This window comes from Typopeltis vanoorti, chromosome 7 (assembly GCF_054136105.1).
Source record: "Typopeltis vanoorti isolate ZY-2024b chromosome 7, IOZ_Tvanoo_1.0, whole genome shotgun sequence".
NCBI classification, from domain to species: Eukaryota; Metazoa; Arthropoda; class Arachnida; order Uropygi; family Thelyphonidae; genus Typopeltis; species Typopeltis vanoorti.
In genome coordinates this window covers 91,803,459-91,829,449 of record NC_143555.1, presented here as the reverse complement: position 1 = coordinate 91,829,449, position 25,991 = coordinate 91,803,459, and the positions used below count along the sequence as shown (strand labels likewise).

The window sequence follows — 25,991 nt, the reverse complement described above, 5'->3', positions numbered from 1 at the left end:
GAATGGGTTCCTCGAGGTCTTGAGAAGCCTTTTGAATTTCACCATTGGCCCCCCAAGTTTTGTTAACCCTTCTCCCTGCATTTTCTAAACGATTTTCTTCCTATTCCCTCTCTGAACATCTATTTTTTTTTTATTTACTTGTTACTATATTTATTTCCAAAATGATAAAAAATATTTTATAAGTTTATTTTGGTTTCTTGGGCTATATTTATTATGTACATTGTTAGGAGATGAGTTGCTTATATTTATAAAGTTTATTTTGTTATATATTACTTTTAGTTTTCGAAAGGGATCGCTATGTCCATGAGAGTTATTGCCTGCTTTGCAAATTTTGTTTTCATGTGGTATCGTGCGTTGGGAGAGTATTGCTGTAGCGTAGTAGTTAGTGTGAATCACGCGCTATAGAACTGCTTGTTTACATATTGTTTTTATACTTAAATGTGTGATAAAAGCACAGATGGTTGATTCCCACGAAAGATTTCTTATGTTAGAATTGCTCATATCAGTTTCGTAGATGCTTCGCGCTTTAATGGTAGCCGTCCATATGATTCAACAACTCATTTCTTAGGAAGTGCAAATCTCTTAAGCGGAAGTGAGTTTACATTGAATTATTTTCAAAATGGGTCATCAGCATGATGTAGTTCATGCAGGGCTAGTACCTAATGAGGTAAGATAATTGTAATGTTTTACGCTGATCCTTTTATACCATGAGCGAATACGTCCAAATGCATTCATTATGCCGGTGCTATCGGAATCGTTTCAGTTCATGACGACACTGTTGGTGATAGGATGTCCTGGTCTCGTCCGATCCGTTTGTGTATATATGTATATTGTTCCTTTCTGAAGGACTATATATATATATAAAACACGTGTGTGTATATATAAATACATGTATATATTATATATATATATAAACACGTGTGTGTATATATATATAAACATTTTTATATAAGCACACATTTTTATATATATATAAAAACACATATGTGTATATTGCTCCTTCTTCGGAAATACACACACACCTATATATTGTTCCTACTTGGGAAATTTGAAAAAATAAAACTGCTTTAAATTTAAGTATTATATAATTAACTATTCGTGATGATTAGCTGAGATCCTACTGTGAATTAGAACCATAACCATTCCTAACATCCTCATATTTTTGGCTTATAATAAATATTTGTTTATTGGTTCCCATACAAGTTTATATAGGAACAAATAATTGTGCTCTCCTGATTTTCTGCTGTATCAGTATTATATATCACTGTGTATGTATGTATGTATGTGTGTGTGCATATATATATATATGTATATGTAATCCTACTGTTCTCCATTCTTTAATGTAACCTGATATTTTGGAAATTTTGTATCATCAAGTTTGCTTCATTTTAAACCATAGTATTTGATCCATACTTAATATTTTTATTTCTCTTCATGTTAAATGAATTAAATGTTTTATGTAACATAAAGGATTTTGTGGTATGCGGGACTTGTGGCATATATGTGTCCCAGTAGATGGATGTCTGGCAGATGAGGGAAGGAGTGGGGGGGGGGGTGCATATATATACGTAAAATGTAGGCAATGGGAGGAATTCAGTGAGTTAGATGTTATGATATCCGACCTCGTGGCATCAGGAGCAGGAGATTTTCGAGAGACGAGTAGTGTGATAGGTGAGAATAACGAGCAAAATATAATGAAAAAAATAAGAATGGGGAGTGTGGAAGGCTTGCATAATGGGGAAGTTTTCAGAGATGGTCATGATTCGGAGGATGAATGGCGAGTAAGTGTGGCTAACTTGCAGAGAGAGAGAGAGAGAGAGATGAGAGCTGAAAGAGATGGTGGAATGTCTTGGGAATGAGATGAGAAGTGTGAAAGATGAGATTAGGTGAATGGAAGAGATGAATGCAAGGTGAATCAGAGTAGGAGTGAGAGAGAAAGATATGGGAATGATAGAAGAGAATAGAAACAGTAGAAGAGAGGGAATGAGAGAGAGGTAGTATGGGAATGATAGAAGAGAGGGAATGAGAGAGAGGTATTATTATTATTACGGGCAACTCCAGGGAGTCCTTAGACTCATCAAGGGAGGCCCTAAACATCATCTCCACACAACTATTCGACATTCTCACAGTATCTATCATACCTTGCCTTGAACTCGCTCACTGTCATAACACCCACAACAGACTCTCGTAGCTTATTTCACTCATTTACCACTATAAAAGTAGAGAACCCAGCTCTAACACCCTTGCTAACCACACTCTTGTCCAGCTTCCATAGATGTCCCCTAGTTCTCCCACCACCAGTCCTGATCTCAAAAATATCCTCTGAATTAATCCTATAGAAACTCTTCAGCAATTTGAATGTCTCAATCATATCTCCCCTTTTCCACCTATCAACCAATTTCTGCAACCCACAAATCTTCAACCTGTTCCTATAAGGTTCATTCCATAGACCTGCTATCATCTTGGTTGCTCGCCTCTGAATCCTCTCCACCTCCTCCCCATCAAGAAGAAACCTAGGTGACCAAATCTGGGCACAGTAGTCGAGATGAGGTCTTATCAAGGCTCGGTACAGAGAAATAATAACTTGCTTGTCTCTGCTCGTCAAAGTATTTTTCAACAACCGAGTGAGTTGATGAGCTGATTTAGCCACTTTTGCAGTGTGCTCCCGAAACTTCAGCACCCTATCCTCCAAGTTCCTGGCCTCATCAATCTCCTGGAGTACAGTTCCACGAATTTCACTATTGCCCTACCCAACTTTGCATCATCAGCAAACAAATGAACTGTTCCTCTTAGATCCTTCCATATATCGTTAATAAACAAATTAAACAGCAGTGGTCTGAGAACAGAACCCTGCGGCACACCACTAGTCACAGGCCATCTTTTGGACTCTACTCCTGAATAAACTACTCTCTGATATCTCTGCCTCAACCACCCACCTATCCATCTCACCAACCCTATATCCATTCCCATATGTTGCAGTTTACGGATTAGAATTCCATCTAGTATCCTCTCAAAGACCATAGCCAGGTCCAGCAGTATTACTGTAAACCCATTACCCTTATCCAGTTCAGCCGTCACTGTGTTATAAAACTTGAGCAAGTTACTGAGGCATGATCTACCCTTCACAAAGCTCTGCTGTCCCCGTACAGTATCTCATTTTCATCAATCCATTCCTGTATTTTTCCCTTGACTACTTTCTCCAAGACTTTGAAAATGACTCCTGATATGCTGATCGGTCAGTAATTTTCAACAGCAGTCTTGGATCCTCCTTTATGCAGTGGAACTATTTTCCCCCTCTTTCCACATCTTTGGGACTAAGCCAGATCTGAGACTCAGATTAAACAACATGGTCAAGGGCACTGATAATTCTTTAGCCACTTCACATAAGACCCGTGCCAGTATACCATCCAATCCCACAGATGTATTCACATTAAGGTTCTGTAATAGACTATTCATCTCCTCTTCATTCATCACAATTCCCATGTAAACTAATGGTTCCTTCATTCTTTCAATGTCACCACCTGGATGATATACTCTTGCAAAGTGCTCGCTCAATAATTCTGCTATATCGACTGATTCAGTGACCTCTTTACCATCGGCATTCCTTAAAATCGTTCTGCTGTGTACAGTTTTTTTTTTTTGCTTGCAGCATATTGAAAGAACTGTTTGGGATTCTCTTTAACTTGCATAGCTAGTTTCCTTTCATAACCCGCTTTTGCTTTTTTTACCACACTCGTTACCCTTCTGGCCTGCGCTTTTTACCGTTCGTGTGCCTGCAGGTCACCTTTCTATTTAAATTCCCTCCACAGTTGTTTCTTTTTTTGCAGCTCAAGCTTAATGGTGTTCTTCATCCATTTAACCCCTACTTGTTTTACTATTTGGACCCTAGGTATACAGTTAGCCATAACCTCCTGTAAATGATCTTTGACCACTTCCCATGCTCTATCGACATCCAGCCCTTGCAGTTTTACATGCAATGGCACTGAACTAAGCAATCTCCTAAGCTTGTCATACTTGCCAGCATGGTAATTCCACATATACCTTGTCTTAATTGAAAATTCCACACCTTTAACCACCTCCCAGGTCAAGACCTTATGATCACTCTCACCAATAGGTGGCAACATGGTCATATTCATTACAGTCAAATTCTCAGATGCTATTACCAGGTCAAGCACTCTCACACCCCTAGTATTTTCAATTACATACTGTCTCAGATAGTTATCCCTTAATAATTGAAAATCCAGTTCCTTCCTCACACGTCTCCTCTCCTCCTTCCAATCAATGTTACCATAGTTGAAATCCTCCATAATAATTAACCTCCTTCCACTCATTTCATTAATATTTTTATGCATACTATCTCCACCATCTATTCCATCACCTGGTCTATAGCAGCACCCAACTGTATATTTTGTTCTGCCAGTCTCAATCTCACACCAAATAGCCTCAAATGAGCTCTTTTCACTATCCTGCAATACAACTTCAATTCTGCTTGGCTGCAGTTCATCAGCTATCATCAATAACACTCCTCCCCCCATTTTATTCTCTCTGTCCCTCCTAAACACACTATTACCTACACATTCTATTCCACTAACTATATCATCTTCCTTCAGCCATGGTTCACTAATGCCAATAACCTCTGGCCAGGAAGAGCCAACCAAGGCCAAAATCTCTTCCTTGTTCCTAATACTCTTGACATTAGTATACATGAAATGCAGAGGTCCCTTTGTCCCACCTCTATCTTGATGCGTTATTCTAACTATCCCATTCCGATTACTTGTCCTTAGTACTGGCTCGGGTACATTATATATATTCTTACACTGAACTGTCTCACTGATGTCCGCATATCCACTTCCCCCCCTCCTCTCTTGGTAGTTCTTGTTTCCCTGGTTCTGCACATCCATTTTTACTTCATTCAGCAACACTTTTTCCAGTTTCCGCACACCAAATCTGTTTAAATGCAGGCCATTCATCTTGTATAAATCCTTTTGCCCATCAAACTCATTCCACACCACACCGTCTGCATAACCTGCATATAAAGTTATTTTCAATTATGGCCCTCCTTCTAAACTCCTCTCTGTTTGCTGCAAAATAACTCACCATCCTAACTCCGTAACTCTTTTCTTTTGCTACCTTTAACAATACTTTCGAGACCTCTCTCATAAAAAATTTATCTCCTTTCAATTCATTCATACCCGCCACAACTATCAGTTCTTTCACCCTCTGGTTTTGCACTCTAATACTCTCACTTATGTCCTTAAATTTCGCACCTGGTAAGTACGATTTAGTTAAACTCCCAACTATCACACCTCTTAATAACGAGTCACCGTACAACACTCTTTCCTTCATTTCTGAAACTATCCCACTCTTACGCTTATTTTTCCTTTCAAACACTTGTTTATTTCCGTTAGCCAAGGCACTCTGGAAAGAGTTTTGCAGGTGCTCCAACTGCTGCTGCACGCTGTGTATTACTCCATGTAACCTTGCGATCTCACTCCTTACAAACAATTCCTCATTTTTTTCATCATTTAAACCATTTTCTCTCTCTGTATAATTGTTTCCATTCTCTCTTTGATCACTGCTCTCATTGCCATCTTGTACAACATCGCAATTCCCTATCAAGCCACTATTTTCACTCACATTCTGGCTTTCTTCAACCACAACAATCTCGCAACCTGACACATCCTTCATTTCCTCACTATCCTTACACTTTATGCACAGTCTCCCACCACTATCATTTTCCATCCAAACTCCAGCCTCTTTCGGGAAAGAATACATCCCACACATATCACACTGGACAAACTCCCTCACATTAAAGTTTTTGAACAAAGGCGTCGTATTTTTGGATGCCATTGTTTTTCGTCGCATTGGTGCCATATGCTATTCTATGAAACGTATCTTTAAAATAGTAAGTTAAATAAAACGGAGGTATGGGAATGATAGGAGAGAATAAAAACAGTAGATGAGAGAGAGAGTTATAGGAATGATAGAAGAGAAGAAAATGGAAACAGTGAGAGAGAGAGTGAGAAGAATGCGAGGGAGTGCTGGAACCAGGGATAGAGTGATGCTAGGACAGCAGGTAAGTAGGGGGAACACAGAGTGAAAGAGTTAGAGGAGAGAGAGTGAGGGATGCAGGTGAGCAATCAAGGAACAGAGTGGTAAGGAGTGTAATATCTGGAGACTCAATGATCTGTGATGTGCAAGATAGAATGTCTAAGGAGTGTTTGACCTGGATGAACGATAGAAAGTGTAGCTATGGCAATTTTGCAGGGCGAAAGGGTGGATGACATGATTGTGATGGTGGGCACGAATGACTTGAGAGGCAATGTAAATTGGGTGGCGAGAGAGAGCTGAAATTCTTGCTTGAGGTTATACAAAAGGAAATGCAGAGAGGAAAGATTGTGTGTGTTGCCCAGGTATGATAGTGACAAGCTGAGCAGAAAAGCAGTAATAATGAATAGCATAATAGCCAGAATGTGTCAGAAGTGAGGATTGGAATATGTGGATGCTTGGAGGGCATTTGAGGACAGAGAGGAATTGTATGAGAGAGAGATCACTTGCATTTGAATGAGGAAGGACGTAGACATCTGGAGAGATTACTGTTCTGAACGAGTCAGTGTGTCAATGCAGGGGAAACTAGAATTCCCAGGGTGGATGGTAGCAAGGGTGAGAGAGTATCCTCTTGTGGGAATGGGTGCTTGGGGGAAGTGGGACGACATCAGATAACACTGAGTCCAGTGGAGTCTGGAGGGGATAATGATTGGTATAGAAGCATTGACATTTTTATGCTTTATGCTAATGCCAGGAGTATCTGGAATAAAGGAGATGAATTGGTGGCATTGATAGCATCAGCTTGGCCAAAGATTATTGGGATCTCTAAGACGTGGCTGACAGAAGATGATATAATAACAGGAATAGAAGTAGTAGGGTACAGCATTTTTCGGTAGGATTGGAAGGGAAAACGTGGTGGAGGAGTACTGCTTATGATAAATGATGACTTATGCCTCTAAGAGTGGAGGCTTTGGAAGGCAGTGACACTAATGGTTTTGAAAGCATATGGTGTGAGGTAGAGGTGGGCAAGATAATATATTTAGTGGGGTGTTGCTACAAGCCAAGAAGCACAGAGGGTAGGGGAGCAGGAGATGTTTAGGCAGTTCAGCTTGGCAAGTGCAAGAAGAATGATTGTTATAGAGGATTTTAACTATAGTAGTATAAGCTGGGAAGAGGAAAATGCATGTAGTAATAAGGGAATGGAATTTCTAGAATCCTTGAGGGACAAATGTCTTAGGCGGCATGTAATAGAGAGAACAAGAGGTTCAAGAGTTTTGGATTTGGTCATAGCATCAGAAGAGCTGAACATAACTTAGATGACATCTCCCCCCCCCCCCACCCCCACCCCAGTTGGAGAGAGAGTGACCATATGGTTTTGACTTGGAAAATGAATAGACACGGCTTATAATTCCACATATGTTCCCTTATCAAAGAAAAGGGAACATATGTGGAATTATAAGGTGGGTGATTATAATAGTCTTAGATGTCAACTTGGGTCAGTTCCATGGAGGGAGGAATTGGAAAGGCGAGATAACATTAATGCTTGGGAAATTGTGAAGGAATATTTGTTAGCAGCAATAGTAAGCTGTATTCCACGAGTGAAGAAGAGAACACAATTTGGTGTCAAGTGGATGACAGACAATATCAAAAACTGCAAGTGAAAAGGAGATTATTGAAGTGATATTAGGAGTGGGGTGGAGAGCAGATGAATGAAGAATATAAGACTTCAGGCCATGAGAGTGACTAGTATGGTGAGGAAGGTAAAACTGGAATATGAGAAGAGATTGGCATTAAGATCCAAAGAAAATCCTAAGGAATTTTTTAGTTATGTGGCCAGTAGGAGGAGAAATGATTATGGAAGAATTACATTATGGGATAAAAATGGGAATGTGACTAATGCAGAGGACACAGTGGAATTGTTCAATGAACACTTTATTGGAGTATTTCATCCTGGAGAAATAGGTTTTAGTTCTAGAGGGATAGGGCAGGTTCAAGGTGCAAGAGGAGAACGTGTTTCAAATACTGAGTACTCTGAATGCCAGTAAAGCTGTGAGACTGGATGGTATTTCACCACGAGTTTTGAGAGAATGTACTAAAGAACTGACATCTCTATTGACCAGGCTTTTCAGTGAAAGTCTGGCTATGGGAAGGGTACTCAGGGAATGGAAGGAAGGTAAGATGGTGCCATTGAATAAGGGTGGTAGCAGACTGGAAGTGTCTAATTATAGGCCAGTTTGTGTATCATCAGTAGTTGTTAAGGTCTTGGAGAAATTATTGAGGGGACCATATACAGTTGGGCAGATAGAGTAATGTTATCTGTGAGAATCAACATGGATTTGTTAAGGGGTGCTTGCTTTAGTAATATGATTGCCTTTTATAATAAAGGCAATCATTTGACAGGGTTCCACATGATAAGCTGATACGTAAGTTGCAGCACATGGGTTTAGATGTTGGGTTAGTCAACTGGATTCAGGATTGGCTGTCTGATAGGTATCAGAGAGTTGTGTATGGTGCGACAATATCAAGGAGGCAGAAAGTTACAAGTGGGGTTCCACAGGGCTCAGTACTGGGACTTGTATTGTTTAACCTTTATATCAATGACATTGTCAGTGGATTGCAGGGGGATATTCAGTTGTTTGCTGATGATGTGAAGCTGGGAAAAGTTATTAGTAATAGTGCAGATGTGGCAGCCCTGCAAGAGGATTTGAATAGCCTGGACAGATGGGCAAATGAATTTGGAGCATCAGTTTAATGCAGCAAAATGTAAAGTCTGGAATAATATAATAATATAATATTATATTCCCTGAGGATGCCAATAGAAACAGATTGGCGAAACATGTAGGAGGATAAAAATAAAGCTACTTGATAAAGATTTTATAAAAAAGTGTAATAGTCTTATGAATAATTATCAAGAAAAAATTCAACATAACACGTAAAGTCTGGAAGTTTTGGATACATCGATGGAAGGCTGCATACTCAATTGGAGGAGCTGTACTGGAGGAAGTAGGGGAGACAAGAGATCTGGGGGTGTTGATTGATAGAAAACTGAAATTCAGCGAGTCTATGTTCTCCCCAGGACCTTTTGAATGGACAAACTGCCTGGTTGGTTTTACTGACTGCCCGGCTAATTAATGTTGTGAATTGACATGTCCAAATAATGAGCAAGGATGGAAAAATAATTTAAGACATTTTTTAATTAATAGTGATGAGAAATCGAACAGGAGAGTCTCAATACTCGTGAGACCAGCTCAATTTCTTGCATTGCAAGCCAATCTCGAGAGCTTCGGATATTCACTTTGATGCACACCAATCCGTACATGGAAGAAGGCAAAAATCGGGATCTTGAATACAACAGTATCGGTTGCAAAGGAGATGTTTTACTAAAGAGACATAATTTTGATTTTTAAAGGAAATAAATTGTGAAAATTGAGCGAATTCGAATCGAAAGCAAAAATCGATTATAAAAATCTACATTTATTTTTCTTAATAATGGTTTTTGTCTGAAGATTGTGAGTCAAGTATTTAATATTTTATTTTGTAAAAGAAAATAGGCCTGCCCATCAAATATAGTTGTGATTTCGGGGAACTCTGGAAATTCTCGAGGATTATGATGTCAGTCTCGAGTGATACCAATTCCCATTCCTAGTAATTAATATTTATAAATAGTAAAATTGCAACATAACACACGTTATGTGTCTCAGGTATTACTGTCAGTGCACAATTCAATGATTTGTTCTGATTAATTTAATAACAATGATATTTCGTATTTATTAAATTACTCCATAATGAGTAAAAAGTCAAGTCAGAAAATCACACTCTTAAGTTATTTTAAGAAAGATGAAACTGATAACCATAGTAGCGAAGACACCAAACCAACAACAGAATCCTCGATTTCTGCAGGGTCTCTTTCAAATGTAAAACGTGTGTCTAAACACTGCGTATCGGGTATTAACAGTGAGTGGTTTAAAAAATTCCATTGGTTAGTGGTGAAAGATAATGGAATGATGTGTTCCACATGTATGAAATACGGAAAGAGATGATCCACAAACAAGGAAGTGACTTGGGTTACTATGCCATGCACAAAGACTTCGAAAAGAAAGCTAGGTTGACCAGGAACAAAGCAAGGTACACAATGATTCTTGTTCATATATAATTGAAAAACATATACTAGAAGAAACTGGAATAGGACAAATTGAAAAATCTATTTCAATTTTGACTAACTTGCAGAGAGGTGCTTTTCTGTTAGCTTTAAGATCTATGTATTGGTTAGCGAAAAATGAGTTACCACATACTACATTATTTGAAAAATTGCTTGAGCATTGCAAGGCTATGGGCAGTTCCTACATTCTGCATATTATTTCAGTGTTTTATGTGATGAAACTACAGGCATCACAGTTTTAAAACAGCTGATTGTGTACATTAAATATGTTTGTCAACTTAGAAAAGAAGATCAGGGTTAGTTTTGTATCAACTTGCAATATCATTGATGGCAATGCTAAGACTATAACAAAGTAATTGAAACATTTGACAGTCTATGCTTAAAAACTTGTAATCTGGTGGGTCTAGGATCTGATGGAGCAGCTGTCATGATTGGAAAGCAAAAGAGAGTTGCAAAACTACTCAAAGATAAAAACACATGGACTCGTGGCCAACTGTCATTGTGTAAACCACTGACTGGCTCTTGCAAGTGCCCAAGCAGCTGCTGAAGTGCCTTGTTTAATCATGTTTAATGATATTAAGGCAATTGTTTTTCTTCTAAAATTCGTCAGTCAGGATGGCTGGTTTAATCCAAAATATACTGAACAGTCCTCAGATTAAACATAAAATGGCTAGTGACACTAGGTGGCTGTTTAATGATTCTGCAATAACAGTCTCTAAGAGAATGCATGGTGAGTGTTATAGCTGCATTAGAAAGAGAGGCACTGAACGATATGATATCATAGCTGTAAGTTTAAGTAAATATATCAGAACATACAATTTTGTAGCTTCACTAATGATGATTTCAGATGTGTTACCACATTTATCTAACTTGTTAAGATCATGGCAAAGGCAAGATGGTGACTGAACTGAAATAGAGCCAGTCATAGAAGCCCAGAACACTATCCATCATGGAATTGAAAGACACTCCTGGCAGTCATTTTCAAAATCTTCATCAGTATCTTTCAGGTGAATGGTCAGACCTTACATTGATTATTCAGATTCTAATGTTATTATATTTAAGACTACAATATTTTTGTATTAAGACAATATTATGACTACAATGTTTAAGACTACATTATTAGTGAACAGCGTTGGGCAGATGAGGGTAATGTTATCTGTGAGAATCAACATGGATTTGTTAAGGGGTGCTCTTGCTTTAATAATATGATTGCCTTTTATAATAAAGTGACAAGAGCATTTGATGAGGGAAAGGCATATATTGCCATTTTTTTGGATTTTGCGAAGCATTTGACAGGGTGCCACATGATAAGCTGATATTTAAGTTGCAACACATGGGTTTATATGTCGGGTTAGTCAAATGGATTCAGAATTGGCTGACTGATAGGTACAGAGAGTTGTGTATGGTGGGGCAATATTAAGGAAGCAGAAGGTTACAAGTGGGGTTCCACAGGGATCAGTACTGGTACGTATACAGTGATATTGTCAATGGATTGCATGGGGACATTCAGTTGTTTGTGGATGATGTGAAGCTGGGAAGGGTTATCAGTAATAGTGCAGATGTGGCAGCCCTGCAAGAATTGACAACGCATATAAAGTAAATAAATTAAAGATAACTTTAATGAATCACTTCTATATTTCGGCAATGTCACATTGCCATCTTCGGGAACATAAAGATATGGTATGTGCACTAAGGAACTAACAAAGCAAATGAGGAAGAAAATAAGAACTAATTTTGTTCCTAAAGTCCTAATGGTGCCCTCTTGCGGGCTAATTTGGTAGTCTTGGCAGTTGGGCTGAAGTTCTCAAAATGAAAGTCTAGAGGGCACCATTAGGACTTTAGGAACAAAATTAGTTCTTATTTTCTTCCTCATTTGCTTTGTTAGTTCCTTAGTGCACATACCATATCTTTATGTTCCCGAAGATGGCAATGTGACATTGCCGAAATATAGAAGTGATTCATTAAAGTTATCTTTAATTTATTTACTTTATATGCGTTGTCAATTCCGTAAATTAATTACCAGTTATGTCTAACCACCGTATAAGTCTTACTACTAGAAGCCCTGCAAGAGGATTTGAATAAACTAGACAGATGGGCAAATGAATGGTGGTGTTGGTTCAATGCAGCAAAATGTAAAGTCTTGAGGTTTGGGATCCATCGATTGGAGGAGCTGTACTGGAGGAGGTGGGGGGGGACGAGATCTGGGGGTGAGGATTGATGGAAAACAGAAATTCAGGGAGCACATTGCAAAGGTGGTGAGGGTAACTCAGAGGATTGCTGCAATACTGAGAAGGACGCTGACCTGCAGAGATAAGAGTTATCATTCCGTTGTATAAGGCCCTGATCAGACCACACTTAGACTATTGTTCTCAGACTTGGTCCCCAGGATTTGAAGGGGATAAATTGACTGTGGAAAGGGTACAGAGGCAGATAACAAAGATGGTTTCAGGACTCTACAATATGAGTTATGAGGATTGACTGAGGGAATGTGGACTGCAGAGTTTGGTGGATAGAAGGAGAGGTGATATGATCAAGACTTTTAAACTGTTTAGAGGCAGTTACAGGGTAGACATTGGAAAGTTCTTTCACTTGGTGGAACAGCAGGAAGGAGTGATAACAAGGTGCCATCCCTGGAAGTTACGAAAGGAGGCTGTGCGCAAGAGGGTGAGGAGTGGTTTCTTTGCATGGAGGGTGGTTGAACCGTGGAATGCATTGCCTGAGAGAGAGAGTGGTTAGAGTGGGAATGGTCAATGAGTTCAAGCAGTGGTATAATAAACTTTGTGTTTCCTAAAAAGGACCTCCAACGATGAGTCTTTTGACTCCATGGACGCCTGGATAATAATAATAATATATGATAAATACATAGGCACAGTTATTAAACACCTAGAAGCAAGATTTCCAGATATGCCAATCATTTCCTGCTTTTCAAGACTTTTCAATGCAGAAAGTCATGATGAATGTGAGACTTCTGAGATTCTTTTTGATTATTATTTTGATTATTTGAGCTCAAAGAGTCTTTTCCAAATTTAGTATAACTAGTTGCTGTTGGGCTGGCCATACCTGTGAGCACAGCTGAATGTGAAAGGGGTTTCTCTTCATTAAAAAGGATAAAAACCTGTGAGAAATTGCATCAATCAGAACACTCTAAATAATCTGATGCTGATTTCACTGGAGGGATCAGATCCAACAGATTTTAATTATGAAAAAGCTGCTGTCAACTGGGCTTCTAAGAAGAAGAGAAGAATTAATGTATAGAATTTAAGCTGTGAGCATTACAAGGTTTTTTATTACTTAATGAGAAAATAAGAAAAATCCTAGTCTTGTTTGTTATAATTACTATATAAAATATTATCCTTGTTTGAAGTAATTTCTAATAAAATTACTTTTTTAATTTGTTATGAAAAAGGGTTTTTGGGTTTTTCTTAACTCATTCAAAATTTTTGTATGCCCGGCTAATGCTTCATTCCACCCGCCTGTTAAAAATTTCTGAGGAGAACACTGGGGAGCATATTACAAAGGTGGTGAAGGTAACCCAGAGGATTGCTGCAACACTGAGAAGGACGCTGACCTGCAGAGATAAAAGTTATCATTAGACTATTATTCTCAAATTTGGTCCTCAAAATTTGAAGGGGATAAATTAACTGTGGAAAGGGTACAGAGGAGGATAACAAAGATGGTTTCAGGACTATGCAATGTTGGGTATGAGGATTGGCTGAGGGAATGTGGACTGCAGAGTTTGGTAGATAGGAGATGTGATATGATTAATACTTTTAAACTGTTGAGAGGCAGTTACAGGGTTGACACTGGGGAGTTCTTTCATTTGGTGGAACAGCAGGAAGGAGTGATGACAAGGGGCTATCCCTGGAAGTTACGAAAGGAAGCTGTGAGCAAGAGGGTGAGGAGTGGTTTCTTTGCATGGAGGGTGGTTGAACCGTGGAATGCATTGCCTGATGAAGTGGTGAGAGCAAGAATGGTCAATGAGCTCAAGGAGTGGTATGATAGACTTCGTGTTTCCTGGGAAGGTCCTCCCATAATGAGTCTCTTAACTTCATGGAGGCCTGAATAATAATAAAATTCATTTTATTATTATTATTACCACGGGCTACTCCAGGAGTCCTTAGACTCATCGAGGGAGGCCCTAAACATCATGTTCACACAGCTGTTCAACATTCTCACAGTATCTATCATACCTTGCCTTGAACTCGCTCACTGTCATAGCACCCACAACAGACTCTGGCAGCTTATTCCACTCATTTACCACTCTAAAAGTAAAGAACCCAGCTCTAACACCCTTGCTAACCACGCTCTTGCCCAGCTTCCATGGGTGTCCCCTAGTTCTCCCACCACCAGTCCTGATCTCAAAAATATCATCTGAATTAATCCTATAGAATCCCTTTAGCAATTTGAATGTCTCAATCATATCTCCCCTTTTTCGCCTATCAACTAGTTTCTGCAACCCACAAATCTTCAACCTGTTCTCATATGGTTCATTCCATAGACCTGCTATCATCTTAGTCACTCGCCTCTGGATCCTCTCAACCTCCTCCCCATCAAGAAGGAACCGAGGTGACCAAATCTGGGCACAGTAGTCGAGATGAGGTCTTATCAGGGCTCGGTACAGAGGTACAATAACTTGTTTTTCTCTGCTCATCAAGGTATTTTTCAACAACCAAGTGAGTTGATGAGCTGATTTAGCTACTTTCGCAATGTGCCCCCTAAACTTCATCTCCCTATCCACCAACACTCCCAAGTCCCTGGCCTCATCAATCTCTTGGAGTACAGTTCCACCAATGTGGTATACTGCTGCTAATCTTTTCACTCCGAAATGCATAACCTTACATTTTGTCACATTAAATTGACATCCATTCTCCTTAGTCCAGAACTCCAATCTATCTAAGTCATCTTGCAAGACTTTGACATCTTCTGCATTCACTATCGCCCTACCCAGCTTTGCATCATCAGCGAACAAATGAACTGTCCCACTTAGACCATTCCCTATATCGTTAATGAACAGATTAAACAGCAGTGGTCCAAGAACAGAACCCTGTGGCACACCACTAGTCACAGGCCGTTTTTTGGCTCTACTCCTGAATAAACTACTCTTTGATATCTCTCCATCAACCACCCAGCTATCCATCTCACCAATCCTATATCCATTCCCATATGTTGTAGTTTACGGATTAGAATTCCATGTGGTATCCTGTCAAACACCTTTGCCAGGTCCAGCAGTATCACTGTAAACCCATTTCCCTTTTCCAGTTCAGCCGTCACCTTGTTATAAAACTTGAGCAAGTTACTGAGGCATGATCTACCCTTCACAAAGCCATGCTGTCCTCTGTACAGTATCTCATTTTCATCAATCCATTCCTGTATTTTTCTCTTGACTACTTTCTCCAAGACCTTGACAACGACTCCTGATATGCTGATCGGTCAGTAATTTGCAACCATAGTCTTGGATCCTCCTTTATGCAGTGGAACTATTTTCCCCTCTTTCCACACCTTCGGGACTAAGCCAGACCTGAGACTCAGATTAAACAACATGGTCAAGGGCACTGATAATTCATTAGCCGCTTCATGCAAGACCCGTGTCGGTATACCATCCAATCCCACAGATGTATTCACATTAAGGTTCTGTAATAGACTATTCACCTCCACTTCATTCATCACAATTCCCATATAAACTAATGGTTCCTTCATTTTTTCAACGTCACCACCTGGATGATATACTTTTGCAAAGTGCGCGCTCAGTAACTCCACTATATCGACTGGTTCAGTGAACTCTTTACCTTCGTCATTCCTTAAAATCATTTTGCCATGTACAGATTTTTTCTTGCTTGCAGCATATTGAAAGAACTGTTTGGGATTCTCTTTTGCTTGCATAGCTAGTTTCCTTTCATAATCGGCTTTTGCTGTTTTTACCACACTCGTTACCCTTCTAGCCTGTACTTTATACTGTTCGTGTGCCTGCAGGTCACCCCTTTCTTTAAATTCCCTCCATAGTGGTTTCTTTTTTTGCAGCTCAACCTTAATGGTGTTATTCATCCATTTAACCCCTCCTTGTTTCACTATTCGGACCTTAGGTATACAATCAGCCATAACCTCCTGTAAATGCTCTTTGATCACTTCCCATGCTCTATCGACGTCCAGCCCTTGCAGTTGTACATGCCATGGCACTGATCCAAGCAATCTCCTAAGCTTGTCATACTTGCCAGCACGGTAATTCCACATATACCCTGTCTTAATCACAAATTTCACACCTTTAGCCACCTCCCAGGTCAAGACCTTATGATCACTCTCACCAATAGGTGGCAACATGGTCATATTCATTACAGTCAAATTCTCAGATACTATTACCAGGTCAAGCACTCTCACACCCCTAGTATTTTCAATTACATGCTGTTTCAGATAGTTATCCCTTAATAATTGAATAAAATCCATTTCCTTCCTCACATGTGTCTTCTCCTCCTTCCAATCAATGTTACCATAGTTGAAATCCCCCATAATAATTACCCTCCTTCCACTCATTTCATCAATTTGTTTATACATACCGTCTCCACCATCTATTCCATCACCTAGTCTATAGCAGCACCCAACTGTATATTTTATTCTGCCTGTATCAATCTCACACCAAATAGCCTCAAATGAGCTCCTTTCACTATCCTGCAATACTTCAATTCTCCTTGGCTGCAGTTCATCAGCTATCATCAATAAAACCTCTCCCCCAATTTTATTCTCTCTGTCCCTCCTAAACATACTATAACCTACACATTCTATCCCACTAACTATATCATCTTCCGTCAGCCATGTTTCACTAATGCCAATAACCTGTGGCCAGGAAGAGCCAATCAAGGCCAAAAATTCTTCCTTCTTGTTCCTAATACTCCTGGCATTAGTATACATGAATTGCAGTGTTCCCTTTGTCCCACCCCTATCTTGATGCGTTATTCTAAATATCCCATTCCCATTTTTTGTCCTTATTGCTGGCTCAGGTACATTATATACATTTTTACACTCAACTATCTCACTGATGTCTGCATATCCACTTCCCCCCCCTCCTTGGTAGTTCTAGTTTCCCTGGTTCTGCACATCCATTTTCACTTCATTCAGCAACACTTTTTCCAGTCTCCGCACACCAAGTCCATTCAAATGCAGTCCATCCATCTTGTATAAGTCCTTTCGCCCATCAAACTCATTCCACACGTCCACAAATTCCACACCACACCGTCCGCATAACCTGCGCATAATATCATTTGCGATTATGGCCCTCCTTCTAAACTCCTCTCTGTCATAACGCGGTAACAGACTCACCATTCTAACTCTGTCACTCTTTTCTTTCGCTACCTTTAACAATACTTTCAAGTCCTCTCTCATAAAAAATTTATCACCTTTCAATTCATTCGTACCAGACACAATTGTTATTTCTTTCACCCTCTGTTTTTGCACTCTAATGCTCTCACTTACATCCTTAAATTTCGCACCCGGCAAGTACGATTTAGTTACACTCCCATCTATTACTCCTCTTAATAACGAGTCACCATACAAAACTCTCTCATGATTTTAGATTTTGAAGTAATCTTGTGTAATTGGAGAAGTGCTCTTCATTCAGCGTTCCTCTCTCTCTGTGTCACATTGTGCTAAAAAACTTTTATAATCTAGAGTGATACAGCCTATGTGTTATTTATTTTTTTATTTACATCATGAGATTTTAATGGATGCTATTTTATAAAATACCCAAATTAGTTGAATCTTTCCCCCTCCCCCAGGTATCCTTTCAAAACTGTTTTTAACTCCTGTGTGTTCCTACTGCCGAACAGAAAGATCTGGTAGACAATATATATGTGATTTTCAAACAGAACATATTCACTTCATTTCCTAATGTCTTATTTTAGGATAGGAAGATAGTAGTTTTCTTTTGACTGAGATATTCCCATTTAAGACTTGAATTTCTCCAAATTCCATTAAGGAACTGCTGAATCACAAGTATATATATATAATATATAATATATATATATATATATATATATAACAGTGAAAGTCAAGTTCTTAACTATCAGTTTGAGGAAGAATCTGAATCAAAAGAATCTAGTCTTGTACTCTGTAATCTTAATTAATACAAAGACGCCTTTAAAATTAGATGGTTGCTGCTTATTGAGTAGTGCATTTCTGAGACTACTCATAATAGTAACACAGGCCTGACATGTTGTAAGCAGCACCAAAAACTAGTTTCTTAGTAAGCATTTCCCCTAACCTAATTAAGTAACCTTTTTATCTTTTTTTTGACAAAACATTTGGTAACATATATCAAGATAAAACTTTTTTTTTTTATTGCTTCAAGTTAAATTGACAGTTTGTGAAAATTGTTAAAATAAAAAAATCTAAGAGTGGTTTTAGATGTAGATTTTTTTTTTTACTTGGTTACAAATTAAACTTGGCAGGAAATTTATATTCTTGTATAAGCAAACAAAATTTGCATATTAAATATTCTCACAATGACTAAGCTACTTGTGTGTGTGCATGAAGTCATCAAATGCATACATTTGTTTTTATGGTTGAGCAGGGTCTGGAAACCGTTCTCTAGAGACCAAACACAGAACTTTTCAAGCCACTTTAGGTTGGGGCCCTCACACTGGGCAACAAAATTCATATCGATGACAATCACGAACATCCATGCCCACGCTGGGATTCAAACCCACAGTCTGTTGGTTGGAGAGCAGATGTTCTAACCACTCAGCCAATCATGCCAGCTAATAAAGATTGATGACTTCATATCGATTTCCTTTAGCATCCCTGAATGCAAAAACACAGTTCCTTTTGGATGTGCATAATATCTATATTATAGGAAGGGTCATTATCCAGGCTAGTTTTGATCTTTATTGAGGTCTCAATAGTAGGAGCCATACCTAGACGATATCAAGGTTGAATTAATGCAGAAGTGTTATATTATTATTACATGACAACTCCAAGGACTCATCGAGGGAGGGCTCTCTACAACTCTCCATCACCACTAGTTAATCCACCAACTACACAGAGATTTACTACCATATACACACAGCACCATCTGCTGCCCACTGGCATCACTTGTATTTTTTGTCTGTAAATTGTGTGTTTTCATGGCCAGTTTTTCTGTATGCAGGATAAAAATCCTGACTTTCCAGGAAGGAACACTCTGCTACTTCTGTATGAGATGGGCTAACTCAACTTCAATTGAAAAAAAAGCTCATATAAATTCTCTTTGTCATAATGAGCATCAAACTTAGACTTTTTCCAATCAAAGGGTGCTGAAAACACTATATTTCCAAAGACACTATATTTCCTGTATACAAGTAGTAAAAAGATCTGTCACTTTGTTAAAATAATCTGTATAATGAACTGTATTACAGATTATGCACATCCAAGAGGAGTGTGCTTTGCATTATGGGATACTAAGGCAATTAATGTGAAGTCATCAGCTTCTATATACAAGTAGTATAGTCGTGACGATACTGCATAGCAAACTTTTTTACTTGGATAAAGGATTAAGAAAGTCTATAACTTCTGGGCAAGTTTAATTTAAGAGTTGACTTGTCTACCATTCTCTTAAATTTATGCCAAAAAAAAAAATGCAGAACATGTACAGAAATACATGTGTACATAATTTTTTCTTTTCCAGTTACAAGCCATTCTAGATTGCTTTTCAGGCCTGGAGTATCATGTCAACAGATTATTAGTGAAAGGGTATTGCTTAGCTGATTTAACACTTTTTTTTTTTTTTTAAAATCCATTTTGTTTGAAATACATAATATTTGACAAAAAGATATTTTTAACCTTTGCTTCAAAATGAATTTTGGCTGCATGTAAAGCAATACTTACATACATGAACATCTTGTTATACATCAAGCATCAAATTATAGGCCAATCTGTGTGTCAGGTATTGTGGTTAAAGTGTTGGAGAGGCTAGTGAGGACCAGGATCCAGAATTGGGTTGACAACACTAGTATTATCTTTGATAGGCAGCACTGATTTTGCTCAAGGGAGGCAGTCATGTTTTCAGTAATCCATTTACTTATTACAGTAAGCTGATGACTGCATTGAATGAAAGAGATGGAGATTTTGCAAAGGCTTTTGATAGATTACACATAAGTCGATAGTCAAACTCGAGTGGATGGGATTGGTCAAGTGCATTGAATTGGAGATTGGCTATCTGATAGATATCAGCAAGTTGTGTATGTGGGGGGAAGGCAATATCTCAGAAGAGGAAAGTCACTAGTGGTGTGCCTCCAGGATGTGTTTTAGGGCCATTGCTGTTTGACTTTGGTATTGGGGATGATTTGAATGGGAATATTCATTTGTTTATAGATGATGCAGTGGTGGGAAGAACTATAAGGATGGGCACAGGAGTGGGAGATGCTAGTACAATACATTGTTGCAAAATGTATGGTTTTAAAATTTGGAAAACAAAATGGGATCTAGAATATATTGTTAGAGGTGGAGGAAATAAGAGCTCTTGTGGCAATTGTGGATAAGGATCTAAAATTTAGGGGACACATTGCAAAAATTGTGAGGACAACACATTGAATTCTGGCAATGGAAGTAAGGAAATTCTGGTTCCAGTGTATAATACAGGCAGTCCCCAGGTTACGGACTACCCGACTTATGGCATTCTGTACTTATGAGCAGACTCCTCATAAGGATAATTAATAATTAAATAAATAATTCGGGAACTAGTTTCTTCTGTGCATATAAGCAAATTCACTTGCCCAGTGGTTTGTTGGCACATCTTTATGCTAACAGCTAGCTAGCATGGGTATTATTATTATTACAGTATGACACTGTATTATTATTACCGTATATGCACTGTTCATCAGGGATCCGAATTACACACAAATCCAACTTAAAGATGTTCTCAGGAACATATCTTGTCCGTAACCAGGAGCTGCATGTACTGTGATTAGGCCACATATGGACTACTGCACATAGATTTGATCACCTGTTTTTCAAAATGAAGAAATATTAGAAACAGTCCAAAGGCAATTGACTGAAGTATTTTCTGCTCTCTGAAATGTTGAATATGAAGAAAGGTTGAAGAAATGCAATTTTTCAGAGTTCTAGTGGATAGGAGGAAGAGGGATGATATGTTAGAGATGTTTGTGAAGGGATCTCTTTACAAGAGTAGTAGGTTTTTTTTACATGGAGTGGTTGATAATTGAAATGCATTGCCAGAATGCATCAAGCATAAGTGAGTTCAAGGTTCGTTACAATAGATATGTTGCTGCAGCCTGCCACATGAGGCTGCTGACTATGTGACAGTGGTTTTAATAATATTTCAAAAGATATGAATCTGACTCGGAATGAATATAATTTTTGTTTGACTTTGTGCTTAGTCGAACAGCACCAAAGTGTGACTCGTGCTGAAAGTAACATGTCGTTAATAAAGTTTTCTGTCAGAAACTAAGGTTAGAAGCATCAATTTGTTGCTATTAATCTTAGTTTGTCTTTATTTGATTAAGATTTTTTTTTTAACAGTCTATGGTCAAGCTTATCTTCCCTAGTTTGCCTGCCTGATTGGTTGTGTGGTTATCTTGCCTACTTTCCAGCCAGCAGACTGTAGTACAAATCATTCTATGGGTAAGGATGTTGTGATTGTCTTCAGGTGGGATATAAAATTCATCACCTAGTGAAAGACCACCACCGTGCTTTTAGAAGGCAGCTTGAAAAAAGTTTTTTGTTTGGTCTCTAGAGCAGGATTTTCAGAGATTATGAAAAATAAAAATACAAAAAAAAAAAAAAAAATTATAAATTAAAGATGCCAAGAAATTATATTCTTGGTTTAATCCTTTATCCAAGTGTAAGCAAATAAAAATTTGCACGTGAAGTAACATCACGACCAGACTGCTTGTATATAGAGGCTAATGACATCACATTAATTGCCTTAGTATCCCATAATGCAATGCACATATCCTTATGGACATATGCATTGCCTCTGTATACAAGCAGCCCCGTCGTGGTGTTACTTCATGTGCAAAGTTTTTATTTGCTTACACTTGGATAAAGGATTAAGCTAAGAATATAATTTCTTGTCATCTTTAATTTACAGTATAATGAAGTGAAAAAAAACTTTCAAAAAAAAAAAAAAAAAAAATAGGGAAAAAAAATCCTTTATGAAAATGTAAGTTTCTGTGGCTTATTCTGTGGGAAGCTTTTGGTATTGAGAACACATTTTAAGGTAAATAATGAGTTATAATTGTTTATTTTTATTAACTTGTTATTTACCTTAAAACATGATAATTAATAAATTTGCATGCCAAGCACTTCCTCTATTTGTAAAGGTACAGTAGGCATGTTCCTAGATAGTACATCAGGCCAAATCCAATGATAATGATTCTGGAGACTTCTTCATTAGTTGACAAATAATCTTACTGCTGTTTACTCTGCCAAGTTTACCCAAAAGAGTTGAGGCAGCCTGTAGGAAGCACCATCAAGGTCACACTTAGACTGGAGTTGTATGATTATGTCCTTCATCTCAGCTGTCTGTCCCTGCTATATAAATTTTCTGCACCAACTCTACCTGAGAGATAACCAAACAAATAGTAGTGTCATCATGAATATAAAAAATCTCCTGCAAAAGTTATGAAAATTACAACAAAAAATTGTAAAAAGTAAAAATATATCAAAAACAGCCAAAGCACCAAAATTTCATCTACATAAAACACTTCCACATCTGGTCATCAATATATGCATTAATGAAAATCACTACCACCACCTACAGGTATCCAAACCCAGTCTACTGTTCCAAATCTCAATTAGCCTCCACAACTGCAGTCCATCTCAGCTCTCCTGATGTTATCTTGCATAATGGTACTTTGTCAAATCAGATATTCCAAAGTTTATCAAACTTGGAATCCCTACTTTACAGTCTGAGTCTGCTATGCCTCAAAATATCCCTGCTTTACTATAGTTTTCATTTGCTGCCTTTGCCCTCTCCTATTCCAGATAACCATGCCAGTCTCTTGACTGTTTATCTCTAAAAGTTGATTTTATATAGTAATTACCCAAACTGGGAGATGATGAGACTGATGCTCATAACACAAACGCTTCCCTTTTTTAACTTCGCAGATCCAGCCAGAAGGGAAGCCAGATCATTTGCTGTCAGTGATGAACTAACATAAATAGTCAACCTGCCAACTAGAATACCAGATAATCCTCTTCATTCTCAGCACACTTTTCTTAACCAAGTCTCCCTTCGTATATATACTATAGTTGACAACTCTAATCATAAACTTATTCACATCTCATTTACTACCAATCAGTCTCCTCCCAGCCAGTCTCATACCCTGTGGCACTATAATGTTGCCAAGCAGAATATCTGGGATTTCTCTGCCTTTTTTCCATGGTCTTATTACAGATTCCATCCTCCCAATCCAAACACCTGTTCTAATCAAGTATCCAAAATAATTCTCACTCCAACGTGTCTCTGTAGTCCAAGATAAAAATGAGGCATATGTATTCATTGGCTAAAGTCAAAAACTACAGCTTCTCACTCAGCCTATATTACAGCCCAAAACAAATGTGAGAAAATTATCAGCAAATCCAAACAGTCTTTTGTAAGAGCCAAAGTTAGTAAGCTTGCCTCCTGCCCAACTGGTAATCAAGTCATTTGATCCCTTGCAAAACCTGTTAGATGTGATTTCTGCCTGCCTGCTCTTGTTTCTGTCTCTCCTACATCTTGATGGTACCATCGGGATGTAGGAGAGATGTGACTTGCATCAAGAACTCCAGCTTCATACTCTACCTATACCAAAGCATGCAGTGCATTCAAATCAGTCATCAGTAGATTATTATTATTATTATGTGACACTTCCAGGGAGTCCAAAGACTCATTGAGGGAGGGTACTTGCTCTACAACTCTCTGTCTCCACCACTCAATCCACCAATGGCATCTAACGCCCACCACCACTAGTATTTTCACAGACATCCATGACCACAGCAGGATTTGAACCTGCAGCCTTTTGGCTGGGGAGCAGATATGCTATCCACTCGGCCAACCAGATCCTAATCAGATTTCATAAGTCCAACAACAGAAAACTTGCCTCCTATCCGAATGGAAGCCATGCGCCCTTGCTAAGACCATTGGACACAACTTCTGCTCTCCTGCACTTCTTCCTATCTCTCCTCCTGATGGCACCACTGTTACTTCATGCAAAGATAATGTTGACCTCCTGGCATCACTCTTTTCCTTGAACTCCTGCATAGATGATCAAGGGAAATCACCTCCATAGCAGAATCCAAGCAACTTATGCCTCCTGTAGTTTTTTGACAAAATTACATCAGAAAATTACTAAATAACTTGGATACTAAAAAGTCTTCTGGTCTTGATGGCATCTCTCCAATTGTTCTCAAATATTATGCTCCACGGCTAATGGTTGGATGAGGACGACATCCTGACAGGACTAGGGATGGAAGGGTATGATGTGTTTCGTGAGGATAGAAAGAGTAAAAAGAGAGGGGAGAAGTGCTGCTGTTGATGATAGAAAAAGAGTTATGTCCATACAAAGTAGAGATGTAAGAGAGAAATAGTGCCAGTGGTTTTGAGTCAGTATGGTGTGAGATTGAATAGAATGAAATACTTGGTTGGATGCTGTTATAGACCTGGTATGTGGATGGTAGTGACTATGAAATGTATAATCACATTAGCCAAGCAAATAAGAAAAGGGTGATCATTTTGGGCAATTTTAATTATGGCAGTATAGACTGGGATGACGAGATAATAACTGGAAGTAAAGAAAATGAGTTTTTGAGGGACAACTATAGTCAGACCACATAAGCGAGAGCTGTCGTTGGAAGACTGCCAAGAAGAGTAGATTCATGTTGAAGGGGGGGGGGGAAGAAATAAGACGATGTGTGCTTTATACATAAAATTTTCCAATTGTTATAGAAGCAAAATAATCACCACTTTAAAAACTACAATGATCACAAAAGAGAAGTTAAGTTAATTTTCTGACCTGTAATAATAAACACTCATTCCATAATATGGATTGATTACCCTATTATTGGAATGGATTCTCCCTATTTTGACATGCACAGAAATGTCAAAGGGTCTCTTATCTGTGGGTGTACTATACCTCAGACAGTATGTAACTGAGGGCACATGAGGGTCTTGTATTTGATCATAAATTTTTGTTTTTGATCATAAAGTTAAAAATGGCAGACAGTTTTAAAATGGCCAACATATGAGGATTTCTGCAGCTTCAATAAGATAGATATACAAGGGGAATATTCTTATTTTCCTAGTAATTTAAGAATAATATGGTTCCTGAAATGTGATTTAAGAGAGACATGTGAATGAGGTATACTAAGATTCTTTAACTCAAGATTTTTAAAAGATTTGTCTATTTTGGATACATTTCTTAGTATAGTTTCTGAAAGATGAACTCAAGTTTATTACCTGAGAGTTCACAAACAAGTTATGACATTATTTAGCCTTACAAAAAAGTCCTTAAATGAAACATTAAGGACACCTAATTAGAATTTGTAACATTTATACTAAATCTTTCAAGTAGTTCAGTGAAATTTAAGTGACATTGCGACAAACATAAACTGATATTTTGAAAGAAAGAAAAGCTTCATTGATTTGTATGGCTTGTTAGTTATGTATTATTGTACAAAAGAAACCCTAGCAATGAGCACCAACATGCTTCAGTAAAGCTACTTTTTTGAGATCTGTGATGACGAACGCACATTTGCAGTCCTGTTAGAGGTTGAAGAAAATCTATTTGGAATTATTAGATTTTATAACATTCAATACTTC

General features: G+C 38.3%; 1 protein-coding gene across 2 annotated transcripts in view; it reads left to right on the top strand.

Annotated features, from left to right (window-relative positions):
* The first annotated feature begins 325 nt into the window (after positions 1 to 325).
* Positions 326 to 25,991, top strand: part of LOC150104861 (E3 ubiquitin ligase Rnf121) — a 167,556-nt gene continuing 141,890 nt past the window's right edge. The window contains exon 1 of one of the 2 annotated variants that reach the window (XM_090396019.1): positions 326 to 592. Coding sequence is in view for 1 of the 2 variants with exons in the window: in XM_090396018.1 (XP_090252144.1) it covers positions 620 to 667 (48 nt within the window). In the remaining variant the exon portion in view is untranslated. Of the gene's footprint in view, positions 668 to 25,991 lie in introns of both variants that reach the window. The other variant, XM_090396018.1, reaches the window with a different exon arrangement.